Source organism: Uloborus diversus, chromosome 8 (genome assembly GCF_026930045.1).
Source record: "Uloborus diversus isolate 005 chromosome 8, Udiv.v.3.1, whole genome shotgun sequence".
Taxonomy (NCBI): Eukaryota; Metazoa; Arthropoda; class Arachnida; order Araneae; family Uloboridae; genus Uloborus; species Uloborus diversus.
Window position 1 is genome coordinate 48,464,851 of NC_072738.1, and position 18,544 is coordinate 48,483,394.

General features: G+C 31.4%; 1 protein-coding gene across 1 annotated transcript in view; it reads left to right on the forward strand.

The window, feature by feature from the left end:
- LOC129227347 (DNA-directed RNA polymerase II subunit RPB3-like) overlaps positions 1-18,544 on the forward strand; it is a 29,375-nt gene that overhangs the window by 2,472 nt on the left and 8,359 nt on the right. Inside the window, exons 2-5 of the mRNA XM_054861891.1 lie at positions 1,696-1,867; positions 3,834-3,962; positions 4,449-4,500; positions 7,774-7,942. Coding sequence (XP_054717866.1) covers positions 1,696-1,867; positions 3,834-3,962; positions 4,449-4,500; positions 7,774-7,942 — 522 coding nt within the window. The remainder of the gene's footprint in view (positions 1-1,695; positions 1,868-3,833; positions 3,963-4,448; positions 4,501-7,773; positions 7,943-18,544) is intronic.

Consider the following 18,544-nt stretch of genomic DNA (forward strand, 5'->3'; position numbering starts at 1 on the left):
TGAGTGAAGCAGCAAATGCTAAATCAACCCAACCCTTGACCTGACCGATACAGGGTTGGTTGCGGCTTTTGTGTAAAAACTGCCCCGGTCGATAAGGAATCGTCCAAGAGAGTTGGTTCATAACTGGCTTGGACGATCCTGTATCAACGCAGCGTTTGTAGCAATTTTTGCTTCTGCCGAATACATGTCGGTGGTTTTTCCAGGGGCAAACCATGTTATTGTGCTTCACTGTTGCACTTAGGTGCTTTAAGGGGAGTGATACTGAAGCTCTTACCTACGCAAAGAGATGTTACTTATTGGGTTTTAAGATGCTGTGTCTATTATATAATTTATTCTACAAAATATTACATGATCCTTTCGTTAGTTCTTTTAGATAGTACGAGTATATTCCTTCAAATAATCAAGCGAGGGATTTTTCTCTTTTCAAGGAATATTTGTTTTTAAGCATTCTGGAATTTGAACTCATTAAATGAACATGTCTGAAAAATATTTCCCTTTGACCGCTATTTTCAATCTTGACTAAAACAAAGAAATCGAAGTATCACTTTTTTTTTTCCTTTTGAACCAAACAGGGCCTATGGCAAAACTGAAAGTTAATATAGATCCCAAACTTAAAAGCAGATTTACGTCAAACATTTTGTTGGAAATAGCTCTTGATGACCGACTCTTGACTCCTAGAATTTTAGGGCAGTTGACTCAGAACCTGATTCCTGTACCCAAAAATTTGTCCGACTCCGACTGACTCCGTAGCTTTGGCAAAAATTTAGACATGGACGGGAAATGGCAGACTCTGACTCTTGAAAATTGAAAGTCTCTGACTCTTTTATCCCAAAATGAGTTCCGACTCCACAAACATGGGCCGAGTTGAAGATTTTAAAGGAAAATGACCAATTCAGACTCCAAATCTGTGAATTAAAAACCTTCAACTCCCACATCTGACTCTTTTTCCCCAAAATGAGATCAACTCCGACTCCACAGCCATGGTTTTTACTGTGAAATAAATATTGTTAAAATGATTTGTTTTTATTTTCTCTCTAAAGTTTTAATTTATGTATTCAGTTTTTGGTGGAGAAATTTGGAGTCCTTTCTGTTTCTAATAACAATGTGCGCAAACATTTTTTTTTTCAATGAAAATTGAAAATTATTTCTTTCATTTGACATTTAATTGTTTTATTTATTTTTAAAGTACATTTATTCATTTTTAAATTTTTTTTGGCAACCAGGGAAAAACAATTTTTTAAATAATGTTTTTATTTTAATGAGCTTTTTAATTTTAAAGCTTTTTTTTCCTTCTTGAAAGTGATTAAAAAATTGTTTCTGATAGAAAAAAAAATGTATTAGCTGCTTTGTTAAAAATGTGCTGCTACTTTATCTGTTCGTTTATTTATTATTTACCCATCTATTTCTTCAAATGAACGAGGCATATTTTATTAACATTTTAAAATCAGGTTAAAATGTTAAAAAGTGTCGTTTTAAATATTTGAGATTTTAGCTAATTTTGAGATTATTGATCAGATACTAGAAAGTCAATATTAGTATAATGGAAAGTAAGCTCGTTTAGTTTTGAATGGAACTTCTTGTTTTTCACAGTAATTCTGTGTTATTATTTGGTAGTTTCATTACAGCTTCTGCGTTTTGAAGCCACATTGAAATCTTTAATGTTTATATTATTTATGTTTTGCATTTTCTCTGCAGTGTTGCGAACAGTTTAAGAAGAGTGTTCATTGCTGAAGTTCCAACTTTAGCCATTGATTGGGTGCAGCTAGAAGCTAATTCAACTGTTTTACATGATGAATTTATTGCTCACAGGTTGGGTCTGATACCTTTGACTAGTGACGATGTAGTTGACAAAATGCAGTACTCACGAGTAAGTAGTATACTTTTATTTATTGCAGCTGTTTGTTGTAGTTATTGAATGTTTGACTTTATTATTTCAAATTGAAAAGATAGTATATCACGGCTCACATTTTATGCCTTAATCAATATTTTTTCAAAGAATCAAATCCCTTTTTGGAAACAAAAAAAGAGAAGTCAGCCTTTGTGGTACCAAGATTCAGCCTAAAAAATGGTGTATTATCTAAATTAGTGCCTGGAAGATAATCAGGCAGTTAAGCTTGGATTCCAATTGGCAGAAAATTGGAAAAAACAAAAGCATGAAATCTGATTTCATTTACATTAACAGGTCATAATCAGGAGTTGAAAGTGTTTAAATTTTTCTTTTTCTACTAGCGTTTTACCTTCTTCAAAAACAAATAGAATTTTTTATCATTTGTAAGTTTTTTTTTTGCAATGGTGTCCAGTATTGATATTCCTTAAAATGAAATTACTTTGGAAAATAAGAATTGAAGAAGTGAGAAAATGCCAATTGCTTAATGCTAAAATTCAAGCAACAATAAAGAATGAGCTGACTGATCTGCAAAAAACCCACCCTCTGACTCTTTTCTTTAGCTGAAACCACCTGCAAATTTGCACATGCTCCAGTTCTGCTGATTCAAAATAGTGTCAGAAAGGAAAGATAGCAAGTGAGAAGTACCCATCCTTAAGCTATGGCCTCTTTTCAAAATGGAATCTATCCCAAGTGCTAGTTTTTCCTTTCTAGAATTACTCTTTATTTCCCAATTTAATTCTTAGTTTTATTGATAATCCGTGTGCATGACTCACGGACATTTTATGTCCTGTACAAAGCAATAACTTCTTCAAGGATAGAAAATTTGCAACAGACTATGTTAAATTTAATTCTACACTGTATCTTGGTATTTAAAAGGCATTTCGTTTTCCTTTTTTGTGATCCAGTTTTAAAGGGCAGTTTTCTAGACTAATTTCTATTATTTTCAGAAACTTTTTTATTCATTTCTTTTCTTTTCATTTTGTAAAAAAAAAATAATAAAAAAATACATACCATTGCATTGTATTTTGAATCTTCAGATATTTTTAAGAGGGTTCCATAGCATTTTTTGTAGCATATATTTTTTCTTTTTGCACTTGACTGTCATTTCATTTTCAAGGTAGGCCCTAGTCTTTTTTTTTTTTTTTTTTTTTTTTTTTTTTGTAGTAGGTGTCTTTTGGTTATTTTTTTCCCTGGCAGTTAGTCAGTTTTTTGCCCCTAAATATTTGTACTTGACACTGATATATAAAGTATATTACAATAAGAAAAACTTTTCTTTTGAATCAAAACCTATTAAGTGGATATTATCGTGTTTTTTCCTTGCTATTCTTTGAACAATCGTAAGAGTTTTTAAATTAGGTCAGTTTTTTTGCTAGTCAAATTCTTCTGTATCCTTTATATGAAACAGATATCTTTGATTTCAACTATTTAAATTTTGTTTCTAGCTTAACTAGACATTTTTTTTTTCCATTCACCTCTTAGTTCAAAAATATAGATGAGATTCCAAGATCCTTCCGAGATGTACTTTCTAGCGCTATGAAGTTTAACATCTGTGGAATGTTGATGTAAATGTTTCAAATGATTTTTTAGACATTGGAAAAAAAGATTTGGACAGGCCAAGAAAGTGACTTTCTGGTTATTTAAAAATCTTCTTAGGTGAAAATAAATGAGTTATTGTTTTCATATGAATAGAAATACATTGGGAAAAGTATTTGTTGCAATTAAAAAAAAAAGCTTCATAGATCAAGCGATTCTTGTGTTAGTCTACCCGAGCACTTTAAGATTTTAAGAATCACGTTAAAGAAGTAATAATTGTTTAGTATGGGGGTCTTTGCTGTAAAAGACCATTGGTAATTGAGGAACTTAAAGCTTAAAGGGATATTTGAAGCAATCAAAAATTTGAAATTGTGTATTTTGTGTTACTTATGTGTTCTTTTGCTACTTTTAGGATTGTACTTGCATTGATTTCTGTCCTGATTGTTCCATAGAGTTTACATTAGATGTAAAATGTACAGAAGAGCAAACAAGACATGTGACCACTGCAGATCTAAAATCTAGTGATCCAAAAGTTGTTCCAGTAAGTTATTTTCAAGTCTAACTTGAAATTTTGCTTCAGGCATTGGTCCACCAAACATGTAGTCAATTATATTAATAAATGAGATTCATTTTCATAAAAGCATTACTTGTTAGATCATGAAAAGTATTTTGGAGAAAAACATGTATGGTTAACTTCTTAAACAGGACTTGATTGAAGTATGAATCATTTTTCACTATAGTAATTTATAATATAAAACCATTATTTGAAAGTATTGTGTTAACGTTTTTTTTTTTTTTTGTAAACACAAGTATACAAAAAGTAGTTTTATAGTTACTTTTCTGAATGATCCTCTAGAAATATTAGCAGTAAAAATTGATCTCATGTTAAAATTCATCCCACCGCCCTTAAACTAGCTTCTCACTATTTTAGTAAAGATAGATTTGTATTTTATTCCAAAATTGACTTAAAATTCTGATAATAGAATATCAATTTTTCTTTGTTATTTGATTCATACTTAATTTCTAGGTGACTTCAAGACACAGAGATGGAAATATGAGTGAATATGGTGAAAATGATGGTAATCTTTTTTGTTTTATGTACAGAACAATTTATTTATTTATATATATATATACTTTTTTAATTCCACCAATTTTCTCTTTAAATATCATTTTTTCGCAATAATCCTAACATTTAACGGTATATAAAATCTGCTTTGCCAAAAAATGTTCTACATTTGACTTGGCCTCTTCCTAAATTTTCTCTTCAGTCTCCCGCCAAATGCGAAGTTTTTTGAAAGCAAGAAAACAAAAGTACGACCATTGTAAAGTAAGAAAACGTCAAAAAGTGCAAATTGCAGATTACTGCAGACGGCTTTACAAAGAACGTCTTTTTCAATGCAAAAGAAATGAGCTTATGGATGAAAAGACATGCGACAAAAGATGTGTGTGTCTGGAGTAATCTGTAATTAGTGCTTTCTGACCTTGTAATTTCTTTCTTTACTTTTCAGCATAAAGGTATTTATTTATCTAACAACCATTGTGTTAGAGTGGCATCATTTTTAGAGTATTTGGGGCAGAACTTTTTCCATTCCGTCAAATTTCTGCTCATCCACCTTCCTTACTGATATTTGCATTTAATCAAAATCAGTATTATTTATTTTCTTTGAATTTACTTGATAAAATTGACAACCAATTAAGTAGATCAAAAGAATTGACACTGATTAATTTTCCCTTCTTCATTATATTAAATGTAAAAGAGAAATTGATTGAAATAGGGTTCACACGAGGGGCATAGTTCCTTCAATATTTTCTGAAATTCCACCCAATCAAAATCTCTTGGCTCTCTGTTCCCACTGCTCACTACTATTAGTGGACATAGATTAAAAAGTCGTGAAATTTCAGGAATAAAGAGTTGTGTAAAATCATCTTTGTGGGATAAGTATGTGATATGTTATGCATTTTTCAGAACATGGCTTTGTGTGCATGTAGCAAGCCGGTATTTCGTTTGTGACCATCCGTTCCTATACGCTTTTTGATCCTTGTAGGACTGGTGTGACTGATCTACCATGTCATTTTGTCCACGTTTTTTTTTTTTTTTTTTTTGAATCACCCTGTATATGTGTACTTAGTATGTGTGTGTGCATTCATATCGTCGGCACCATGCTAAACTAACAAATGTGAAAAATCTCAAATTGTGTCTTTCAAACTCAATGGTTAGCTATAGTGCTCAAAAATGGCTACCTAGGTACTTGTTATAACTAGTGATGTGCCGGATCGTTAAAAAAGTAGATCCGCGGCTACGGATACGGTTCCGGATCATTAGTGTCAAGATCCATGGAAACGGATACGGGATCTCAAAAAAAAAAAATTTCACCCAATTCAACTATCCAAGTGTAAAATTTGTTACGGAAGGTATTCCTGTCAGCATAATGGCAGTTTTTTCAAAAAATGTCAACTGCGGCAAAAATATAATCAAGACTATGATTTACTCTAAAGAATTCTCCGTTAAAATTGAGGGAGAGTTGGAAGGAATGGGCCAGCGCTGCATTAATGCTTAGATCGAATGTGAAAAATTATTTCTTGCTTGCTCGGTAGATGTAGGATACAGGAACAAGAGTGTAAAGCTGCTACTGGACAGGCTAGAAATAATTTTTCGCATTTTATTTCAGCATAAATGCAGCGCTAACCCATTCCACCGAACGTACTCCGACCGACGAAATACAGAGCCGGGAACACCTTTGCAAACAGTAAATACAATAGAGAATTTAGTCTCACTTTTTTGAAAGGATGCCAAGAAAAACAAAAATGAAGAATAACAGAAACCCCAAATTAATAACAAAAACTAATATTAAATTAAAAATTAAGAAACCAAAACATGTCCCAGAGAGCCGACCTCATACTAAGATGAATTTCGGGGGTCAGATTACACATTTGTTAACAAATATGAACTGGCAGCAGGTAAAAATTTTAAACCATTGAGCCTTTTCTCCTTATCTTCCGACTATGAAATTGCTACCAATCATGCATATAAAGGCTTAGAATTGCATTTAAAATTTACTTAACAAGATTATAGCTCCTACTGTGTATAAATTGGAAGTTTCAAATGAATATCAAATGCAGAAAACTTCGTTCTTTCAATTAGGGTCAACATTTTTTAACGTACGGCTAAATTTTTACTACCCTAATTGTGAAAAACGTTAAACCGGTTTTTAATTAATATCTCCAGTAATTAAAGTTCTAAATAACAAGGCCAGGCTAAGAACACTTTCAATCAAGTCACCTTTTCAACAAAAAATGAACTATCAAAATCGGTTCATCTGTTTTGGAGCTACGATGCCTCAAAAAAGACACACTGATACACACTTTTAAAACTTATTTCCCCTTCCTTTTTGCAATAAAGGGCGGGGGGGGGGGGGGGGTTTGCAAATTGGCTTCTGAAATGATACCTTAAATTTTAAATAGGGAACAAAACCTAATTTAAACGGAATTTAAGAGTTTTTATTCAAATATTTTAAAATTTTAGAATAGAAATGATCCGTTTAAGATCCGTCAAAAAAGTAATGGATACGGATACAGATCTTTATTTTACCTCGGATATCCACGGATACGGATATCCGGAACATCACTAATTATAACTACTTCAGAGGATAGTTTTACACTTAAAGTTAACTATAAAAATTAAAACATTGAAAAACACTTAACATGTCTGGTAGAGGAAAAAATATTTTTTTGCCTCTCCTGAAAAGTGCCAATTTTCACATTCGTTAGTTCAGCATGTTGCTGACGATATATGTGTGTATCTATCTAAACACACACAACACATATATGCAGATAGGTATTTATGTGTCAGTATATTGATAAAATATGTCCTAAAAAATATCCTATGTTTACTTTTCGAGACTTGGAAGGTCTACATTTGGTAAACATAAAATTAAGTCATCTGTTTTTTTCTTTTTCTTTTTTTCCCCCATGAGAAAACTTCTTTGAATAAAAAGTAGCAAACTCTTTGCAGAAATAAGTTCTTTTCTTTGATTTATTTCTTTGTAGTAAAGGTAACTTATGAGACACCCACACATGATGTCACCCTTTGTGGGGTAAGAAATTTTGGGACAAGTGAAGGAGAATTTGGTAGTAAGAATTGTGATACCATGCATTTTTCGTTATAATATGCTTATGCAAATATTTTGACATCTGACAAAAGTTGGGAGGGTGTAAGGCAAAGTATGACATTTTGTGAGAGAATCGGGAGGTCAAATTTGTTGAAAAAAGTGACATTTATAGACAGCCCTTTTTTCATTTTCTTTCTTTAAAAGTGCTGCATCATGTATATTTTGTCTATTGTTTTTTCTTAGACATTCTTATCGTTAAGTTGAGAAAAGGACAAGAAGTTAAAGTCCGTGCATATGCTAAAAAGGGATTTGCTAAAGAGCATGCGAAGTGGAATCCAACTTGTGGTGTTGCTTTTGAGTATGACCCAGACAATGCATTTCGACACACAACATATCCTAGGCCAGAAGAATGGTCTGTATGCTCTTATGCTGATTTTTGAATCAAATTAACATTGAAATAGATTTTGAAAGATATAATGTAATAAAATAAATGCAATTTTTATTTGTTTTAATCAGATAATGACTAAATGGTTCTAATGTATCAGTGCTTCAAACTCTGTCAGAACTATAGTTGGGGCAAACCTAACCTGGTAGTGGTGTAACTCTGTGATAAGAATCTGAGTAGCCTTTACAATGCTGCCAGGGTAGGTTTGCCTCAACTATAGACAATCAATTATCCTATTCTTAACTGCCCCAGAAGTTAGTTTTTAAATATACTCATGTCCAAAATTTTGGTCACAAACATAAAATCTTCGAAAACTGAAAAACTAACCACTGTTGCAAGGACAGATACAAGGGAGGAGCAATCTCCCCCCCCCCCCCCTTGAGCTGAGATACAGGAACTTTCCCTCGGCACAATTTCAGTACTGAAGTTCAAAAAACGTAATTTTAAGCCATTTTAAATAATGTTATGTAAGAGATCTCTCCCTCGGAGTTTTTTCAGACTTTTAGGCTTGAAATTGAATTGTAACGAATCTCATAACACTTCGGTAGAACTTTGTATAGGAAGCTTTTCCAAGTTCAAAAAACTCAGTCTAGACGCTCTTAGATGATATTAGTAAGGTTTGGGGGCTCATCCCTAGACAGTTTATTTTAAATTGAAGTCCAAAAACAATTATAGAACACTTTTGATGATGTTAAGGGTAAGAAATGGTGTTAAGGACACTCCTCCAGAATTTTTTTATCAATAGAAATTCCAAGAAAAAGACGATTTTAGCCAATTGATGAGCTGCCTATGATCTTAAAGGGTGGTGGTTTTGGAATTTATAAAAGGTTAAGTATCTGGATATCAGTTGTCGCCTCCTTGAATATTTTCTGGATCCGCCCTTGCACTATTGCCACAAAATTTGGTACAGAGGTATATTACTATGGAAGAAAGAATATCATTGGTTGATATGCCGCAAGAGCCTTAATAGGTTATACTGTGTCAAACGATTGACAGGAAGTAAAAAAGGGTGCCAAAAGATTGAAAGTGTTTAAAGGTTAAAGCACATAAAACTTTTAGAATTTTAAAAACTATTTCTGTTATTAACATATAACAATTTTTTTTATTTTGAATTAAGAACCGAAAGAATAAACTGAAATAATTTTGAGTTACAAAAAAAAACATTTGTAACAGAGCAACAATGAGATAAAAACAAGGACATAAGAATGAGCGCTAAAGTAAACACATGAAGCATATCTCCTGAAGAAAAGAGAACAAATTTGGAAAAGAACATAGAAACATAACATGGAAATTATTTTGATTGGGAATTTTGAAACAGAGTATATCAAAAAGTGTTACATAATGAATCAGAGATAAAGCCTTTATCTCGGTAAAAGTATATTGGATATGTAGCATAACCATCGTGTACTTCTATACAAGCTTCACAATGAGTTTTCGTACTTTTTCTCCACATCACTCCACCTCTTAGTAGTCTAAGAGCTAGCAACGTTTTCGAGATAGAATTTTAGGAAAGCTGATTTCTCTATATATTTTTTCCTGTGACGTATCGAACAGCGTGCATGCTGTCTGGCGGCCGTTAAACGCTGCGTTTATTACTGCGCATCACATCTTTAGAGGTAAAAATATGGATTTTGAAATCATTTTAGTAAGAATCTTTTCTTTTCCAGGGAATTCTAAACACTTTTCGAAACACGAATTTAATATTGCCAGATATTTTTGCTGTTGCCAATATCATGCCAGATGATATTTTTTACGAAAAAAATAATTAAAAAAAAAACTATTTTAGTATGTCTGTCATTTTAATATTTTTTTACCTACATATGAATAAGTACAAAATTAATTTGACAGACATGAATTCGGTTGCGTACTCGACAGACAGACCGATAAGCTGAGACCAAACAAAAGAAGTATTCCTAGCGTGGTGCCCAAGTTTTAGGTCAAATTAGTCACCTCGCTTTAAAATTAAGAATTGCTTGTTGAATTCACACACATGTTGCCTATTTTTTGTTAAAATTTATGTAAAAAGTTAAGTATTTTCCATTTTGCGAGCGTGCCGCGCAGAGAACCACATCCATTTTCAATTTGCGCACTGTGATGTAATTCTTGTTGATCACTTACTGAAACAGGAAGATAATAACGATTGTGGTGGCGCAATCATAGAGCTGAGATAAAAATTACAAAATTGTAATTTAAATCTTCAGTTAAAGCTTTTTTTTTTATTTTTTTAAAAATACATATATATATATATATATATATATATATATATATATATATATATATATATATATATATATATATATATATATATATTTGTAAAGGTCTATAATAGTGAATTGCTTGCTCAAGATCTTTTGAAGACTCTTTTCTGACTCCTTTTTTCCCTTCCTCGTCTGCCGTGTTTTACATTTGAACATTTAATATTTATCAAACATTACAAACGATATTTAAATTAAATAATGCAAAGAAAAAAGAACATTGCATACGATAATAGTCTGAAATGCTTATACTTCTTTGTTTTATTTAATTAAACTATCGTATGCAATGCTTATGTGTCTTTGCGTTATTTAACTTAAATATCGTCTGCTTTTTCTTATTTTCTTTGTAATATCAGCGAAAACAGAAATTAGATAGAACAGTGGAAATGTTTTGCTGGTATGTAAACTTTGTTTTTCTTACGCGTCTTTGACGAAAAATGTTACTGTAAATTTTCTCATCAATATGATTATTCTTAAATATTATTTTTAAAAATGTATTCAAAATTATCGTGAAAATTATGACAGAATAATGGCAAATAAAATGAAATGTGTATTTTGCAATGGAATAAATGAAAAAATAATAGCATTTGACGAAGGAAAATTGAAAAAATGTGAAGAAGTTTTGAGTGTTCGTGTTACATTCAACTTGAAATATAGTAATATAAAGTTACCCCAACAACTAAATACTTCTGATGGATACCACACACGATGTTACAAATCCTTTGCATCCTTGATGGCGAAGTATCGGAATATATCTGATGATAATTATGATTCATCAATAACTCTTCCTGGCACATCAAGTTCTTCTTCAACATTACCGAATAATCCAGTAGATGCAAGAGAGACTTTGTCATGTAGTGATGCCTGTTCAAGTCTTAGTAATGAAAGAGTCTGTTTTTTCTGTGAAAAGGATCGAAAACAAGTCAAAGGTAAGCAACAAAATTTACATTCTTCCAATGATGTCAAGATGCTTGAAAAAGTAACGCAGTGGGTTGAAAAATGCCAAAATCAAGAGTTGATACAAAAAATTAGTTATCTGAAAACCTCAAATGGTCCAATATTCTATCATCATTCATGTGAATTGGAATATTTCAATCATTACAAAAGAATAATTACTGATACTGCACGAGCCTCTTGGCATTGCGTAAGAGATATTCACAACACTGTTTTCGATAAAATTGTGTCAATAATTCAGGAAGACATAATTTTAAAAAAAAGTTATTTGCTATTAAATTCTCTTTGTGACACTTATAATTATGAATTACTACAGGAATTAGTACTTCATCCTGAATCAGAAATAAATATGATGAAAAATCATCATCTTGAAGAAAAAATATTAAAACAGTTCAAGCAAATAAAGATTATAACAAAATACAAAAAAAAAAGATTATTATGCATACTGATAGTAACTTATTAGAAGAAGAAGACTTTATGATGCTCGAAGAAAATGATCTCATCGATAAAGTTGCTTCGATTCTAAGAACTACAATTTTGAAAATGGAGAAAACAAAATTACCTGCTGCAATGAAAACAAAGGATTTGATAAATGGTGAATGCACAATTCCTGAAAAATTAGATCGTTTCTTTAAAGCATTGATTGGAGGTAAAGATAGTCGCAGAGATGGAGTTAATTGTCATAGATTGAGCAACTCATTGGCTTCTGATGCTGTTTTTTGTGTAAGCAACGGTACTGTGAAACCATCAAAACATATAACTCTGGGTATGACTGTCAAAAGTCTTACGAGTAGTCGAAAGATGATAAATATTTTGAATAGACTTGGACATTGTTGCGACTACAATACGTTGGAAGAATTAGAAACTGAAGCTACGATCTCATCCGTAACACGTTCTGAAATTTGTCCTCCTGACATCATTCGAAGTCCGTCATTATGCACAGGTGTAGCATTCGATAATTTCGATAGATACGTTGACACTTTAAATGGAAAAGATACACTGCATGACACCGTAGGGATCATCTACCAAATTGTAAGTGATGATTACGATGTAGAATTAATCAATATAGATAGTAGTTTTGATATGTCACCACCACCAGCAAAAAGAAGACGGACGTTTAACGAAGAAATTCCTGAACTCCCTTCGTATGGAAATCGATTGCAGATATTAGAACATTTAACACCAGTTGAAGACAATGCATTAACTCGGCCCGTAAACTTACCTTTGATAGAAACAATAGATATGCTATACTTACTTTCACACGTCTTTCATGTGCCAAATACTCCAATGTGGACTGGTTTTAATTGTAAAATCATTGAAGATACTAGCCCCAAACAAAAAGTATTGTATCTTACGCCTATTAATTTTTCACCAACAAATGCAGCGGTGGTTAAACATACACTGGAACAGGCCCAAATCGTTGGAGAAGAATGTAATCAAAGGTACGTGCAAGTTACTTATGATCTGGCAATAGCTAAAATTTAATGGCAACAGTGAATTAAGCTTTGTTGTTTTGCTAATTTTACGCTCCGTGTTTTTTAATGATATTAGCAGTAATTTTTTGTTAATTATATTTTTTTCTGATGTAATCTGATGAAGCTTTCAATGAGGAACATGCAGGTATCTTTTTCTATGAATTTTGCTCAATTTTAAAGAAAGTACGTAATTTTGGAAAAACACATTGAAGTTTGTATGATATTATATGATCGATAAATTTAAACTTACAATGACTTAGCTTCATGTCAAATGTGCTAATATCATTTGAAATTGACTTTTGCATTAAGCTTCTGGACTCACAAATTTACTTTGTGAAACTTTAATGTGTCTTAACTGTTTTTTCACATAACAAACTTTCATATTTTTACTTCTGTATGAACATTTCAAATTGAAATACTTCGTTCCAAAGATTGGCGGATTTTTCTTTTCATTGTTGGCGATATTTCTGCTTTTGCCTTAGCTCATGCAATTGCAGTATTTAATGAAAACAAATTTAAAGTACAACAATGGAAAGTGATTTTGAATTTCAGAAATCGCCATTAATTTCAACTGCAGCACTAGTACCTACTGTTAATGAGACGAAAATTCATGCAATTGATTTAACATCTTCAGAAAATGATTCCTCGTGTGATAATGTGAATGAAACATCTTCTCAAAGAAATATAGCAGATTTGTTTGGCATTCAGCCAGCAGATAAAGTAGTTTTGAGACCAACTATTAAACACACTTCTAATGAATTAATTGATTGCATTAAATATATTATTAATGCCAAAACTAATGCAAACAAGAGATACTTCTTTAAGGAAGAATGCAGATCTTTTATTATAAATATATTAACAATTCTGCAGTCAAGAATTATTGACTCGGATAATATTTCCTGTCAAGATCTTATTTCATCTATAGCACAAAATAATAATTTGTCACCTCCTTCACTTATTACTAAACTGACAGGAAATGAAGATTTTTCCTTGAAAGGAGTTGCTATATCTGACTTTGACACTTTAAAAATTAAAAAACAGTATAAAGACGTAGGAACTCAAGAAGATCGAACTACCACAAACCTATTGTACACTACTATGAAAACTACCTCAAAAGATGCAGAAAACCAGGTAGGAATTGAAGAAGATAATATTTTCAACCTTCAGAATACTAATCATGTTATTTTCCCTACGCATTCCTCTGATGGATTAGACTTTCAAAATGAAATTTACGAAGTAGTCGACACTTCTCCAACACAGAGTGAGCTTGATACACCTCTAAAAGCTCATCTTCAAAATGACAACACTAAATTTTCTCCTGTTCATTCACTTAATAGTTTTTCTAAAACGTTTACAGAATTGAAACCTACCGATAATCAAACGGCTTCTCCTTTATATAAACATTCGTATGCTGATGTAATGAAGAAAAATCCAAAATTATATACCGTCTTAGTCTACCCTCTTCGTGAAAATACTTCTTCTTTCGATTTAAAATTACTTTTGAAAAAAGAATACAATCCAGCAAGCGACAACATACGTATTCACAAGTTACGTGTTATTAGGAATGGAGGTCTGGCTATAGATCTTTACAATAAAATAGACAAAGAAAAACTACAAAAAGCTCTCTTAACAATACCTAACATACAGCTTAATACGAGAATTAAAACTACAACTACAATAAACCCAAAGATTTTAATTCAAGGATTACCTAAAGAAACAACAACTGAACACATAAACCACATTATTTTTGAAAATACAGGAAAAAATTTAAACTTCAAAATTAATTTCAATTACAAAACAAGAAACGGTCGACAGAATTTCGTAATAGAGTGCGAACCTTTCACATTTAACATACTCATGAAATGCAAATTTTTACAAAATGAATGGGAAACTTACAAATTGAGAGAATATATTAATGTAAAAAGGTGTTATTTTTGCCAAGCATTTGGACACTTGTCTAGCAAATGCCAAAGTAATTTGCAAAAATGCACTTTCTGTTCTGGAAATCACCCTCAACATGAATGCAAAAGCAATTTCACGAAATGCGCAAATTGCGTTAAATCTCTTCCAAGCTCTTCTCCTTTATATTTGATTGATCACCCTGCTTCTGACTCATCTTGTCCATATTATCTTTCTGTTCTTCAAAAGTTGAAATCGAATATCAATTATGACGAATAATACTGTGTTTTCTATTAACTTTTCTTCCTCTCTTCTTCATTTGTCTCATCCGAATTTGTTTACTTCATCTACAATTTTTCCTTCTTCTAATATTCAGTTCTCAAAGTATTCTTTTAACTCTTTGAATTGTATTCAAATAAATTTAGGCAAAAGAAGCATCGCTACTAGTTCTTTAAAACTTTTATCTACTCAAATGTTACCGAAGTTTTTCCTTATTCAAGAACCATATTTAAAAAACGATCAAATACCAGAACAACCTAGTAATTGGAAAATTTTTTATTCTTTAAGTAAAAAAGCTGCTGTTATAAGTACTGACTCAAATATAATAGTTTCTCAAATAGACCAAAAAGAAAACCATATAGCAATATCAGCTGATTTCAAGGAAGATTCAATTGTTATTATTTCAGTTTATATAACACCAACAGAAGATGTTAGAATCCCTCTACGTAATCTCGAAAGTCTTTTGAGAAATATTTCAAATAAAAATATTATAATTATGGGTGATTTCAATAGTAGAAGTAAATCTTGGGGATATGCTGGTGAAGATCCAAGAGGAAGAAGAGTAATAAATTTTTACCAAGTAAATGACTTGCAATTAATAAATAGTTCATATGACTCACCAACTTTTGAACATGAAAATGGAAATGGCTGGCCTGACTTAACATTTATTAAAGGAAATTTAATTCAAAATGATAATTACCAGTGGAATGTTATAGATGATGTAGATTCCCTAAGTGACCATAAATTTATTTCACTTAAATTTCAAAAAGAGCTTTCGACTTATGCAATTAAACGCTATAAAATCACATCTAAAGGAATTAAAAACTTTGAAAAAGAGATTTCAGAAAAATTAACACCATTCATTAATTCTTGCCAGAATATTTTAACACCATTTGAACTTAATAAATTCTCAAATAGTTTTATTACTACTATTCAGAATTGTTGCAACAATTCGTTTAAAATTAAAGATATTTCAAACAAATTTGAAGTAAAATGGTGGAATAATGATCTACAAAAAGAAAAAACAAATCTTAATAGATTAAAAAGAAAATTGAAGAAGCAGCCAACACCAGAAGAAAATGTTAGAGTCAAAATTGAATACAAAAAAGCCAGAGCCCAATATTTCCGAAACATCAAAAAACAAAAGACAGAAAGTTGGCGCAATTTTTGCAAGCAAGCATCTGATCCATTTGGTAAAGCTTATAAATCCTGTTTTGAAAAAATTAAGCGTCCAACTACTTTGCCAATTTTTAATGACGGAGCTACGCAAAAAGAAAATTTGGAATTCATTTTAAATGAACTTTATCCAATACCGCAAAGAAATCCGTTATCTAACTGCCAGATCTCAACAACTACATATTCATCTTTCAATGATCTTTCAAGTGTTGAACCAGAAATTTCAATTGAAGAAATTAAAAATTCTTTGAATTCTTGTAATAGTAAAAAAGCCCCCGGATTAGATTCAATAGATTACGCAATAGTTAAACTAATCTTTTAAAAACTACCACAACTACTACATTGTTTTTATAACAAATGCCTCAAGCTTTCTTATTTTCCAGATGTTTTTAAAATTGGAAAATTGATTTTATTTCTCAAACAAGGTAAAGATATTAAAGATGTTTTTTCATATCGTCCTATAACACTTTTACCAACATTAGGAAAACTTTTAGAAAGAATAGTTGTTAAAAGAGTTCAATTTTATTACCAAAATTTTTCTCCAAAAAATCAATTTGGTTTCAAAAAAGGATATTCAGCAGAGGATGCTTTACAAAATATTTGGGAAAATCTTCTTGATTATAATATAACAGGTCATAAATTAATAATTTCCTTAGACATTCAAAGAGCTTTTGATAGCATTCCACATCCACAACTCCATAACAAAATTTCTCAATTACAGTGTCCTAATATTTTGAAAAAATTCCTTCACAGTCTGCTTGAAAACAGAAAATTAATAATGGATTCTAATAATGAATTTGTAATTCATAATCAAATGATAGGCGTCCCACAAGGATCTTGCAGCGGTCCGTTTTTGTGGTCATTAATAGCAGAAGATATTCTACACACTTCAATGCCAAGAGGAGTTTTTATTCAAGCATTCGCAGATGACTTTGTGATTGGCGTTGTTAAAGAAACAATAAAGAGCATGGGAGATGAAGCAAACTCAGCTTTAATACAATTCAAAAAATGGGCAGATTATTATAAATTGAAAGTCTCAACAGATAAATCAAGTTTATTACTTTTTAGAAGAAAAACTAAGAATCAAAATATTAAATATGGGACTGAAAAAATTAAAAGAGTAAGGACTTTAAAGTATCTAGGAATCATTCTTGATGAAAACCTTTCATTCTTACCACATATACAACACCTAAAGACCAAATCAACCAATTATTTACAACATTTAAGACGCCTGGCAGGAAAATATTGGGGCTACAATATTCGTTTCAGAGCTCGCTTATATGATTCTGTTTTTCTCAGAATAATAGCTTATGCATCTCCAATTTGGGCAAGCAATCCAACTACAAGATTGAATTTAAATCTTTTGAAATTACAACGTCCTTTGTTATTACATTTAACAGGAGCATATGCAACAACAGCAAATAGTTCTTTACAAATAATCACCGGTATACCTCCTTTAGATATTCAAATTTCCTACGAAGCAAAAATGGGAACATTACTCAGACTTAATAAGGACGTTGTCACATGTTTTGGAATTCTTCGAGCGTCTTCCTTTGAAAAGAAAATCAAAACAATTTTATTTCATCCCAGTGTTTCCTTAACATCTTCATTACAAATAAACTCACCAAATTTGGAAAATTCAAGCACTAATATTTCTTCCTTCCGTTACTTCACAGATGGCTCGAAAACAAAACAAGCTACAACGGCAGCTTTCCTTATTTTAAATAACACAACTCCAACTGACGAAACCACATTTCTTCTAAATGTCTCCAACTCTATTTTTCAAGCAGAAGCGTTAGCAATAAAAGAAGCAATAGATCATGCTGTAACCCACAATAACTTACCATCAATTATGTACAGTGACAGTCAATCAGTCATTAAATCAATTGGTAATCTAAACCCAACAAACTCTTTAATAGCTGAAATCCAACAACAACTAATAAATCATGATAATATCAAAATTTCTTGGATTAAAGGTCATTCAACCTCTGCTGGAAACAATAGAGCCGATTTTCTCGCAAACCAAACAGCAAATGGACTCTTAGTACCAACAAAACAGCATCCTTTGCCATTTCCAAGAAGTTTTGCAAAGCATAAATTATTACAAGATCTACTGAATGATTGGCAAGAACGATGGGAACAAGACATAACAGGAAGACTAATCTACAAAATCCGTCCGAAAGTTAAACTTACTCCTTTGAATTTGAATAGACATGAAATTTTTTTCTTTACTGGCCATGGCCCTTTCCCTTCATACTTGAAAAGATTCCATATTAGAAATAGTGACCTCTGCAGATGCAAATCAATTGGAAATCCTCAACATTACATACAACATTGCATTCACACTTCTTCATTCCATCTTCGTTCTTCTGGCAATTGGACTCAAGACTTAAAAAACTATTATTCGTTTCCTGCAGCAAAAATGAAAATTACAGATCTTATTACATTTCTAATTGACCACGAACATTTTCTCTTTGGATAAATTTTTTTTTACTTACTTTTTTTTTTTTTAATATATAGGCATTAAGCAT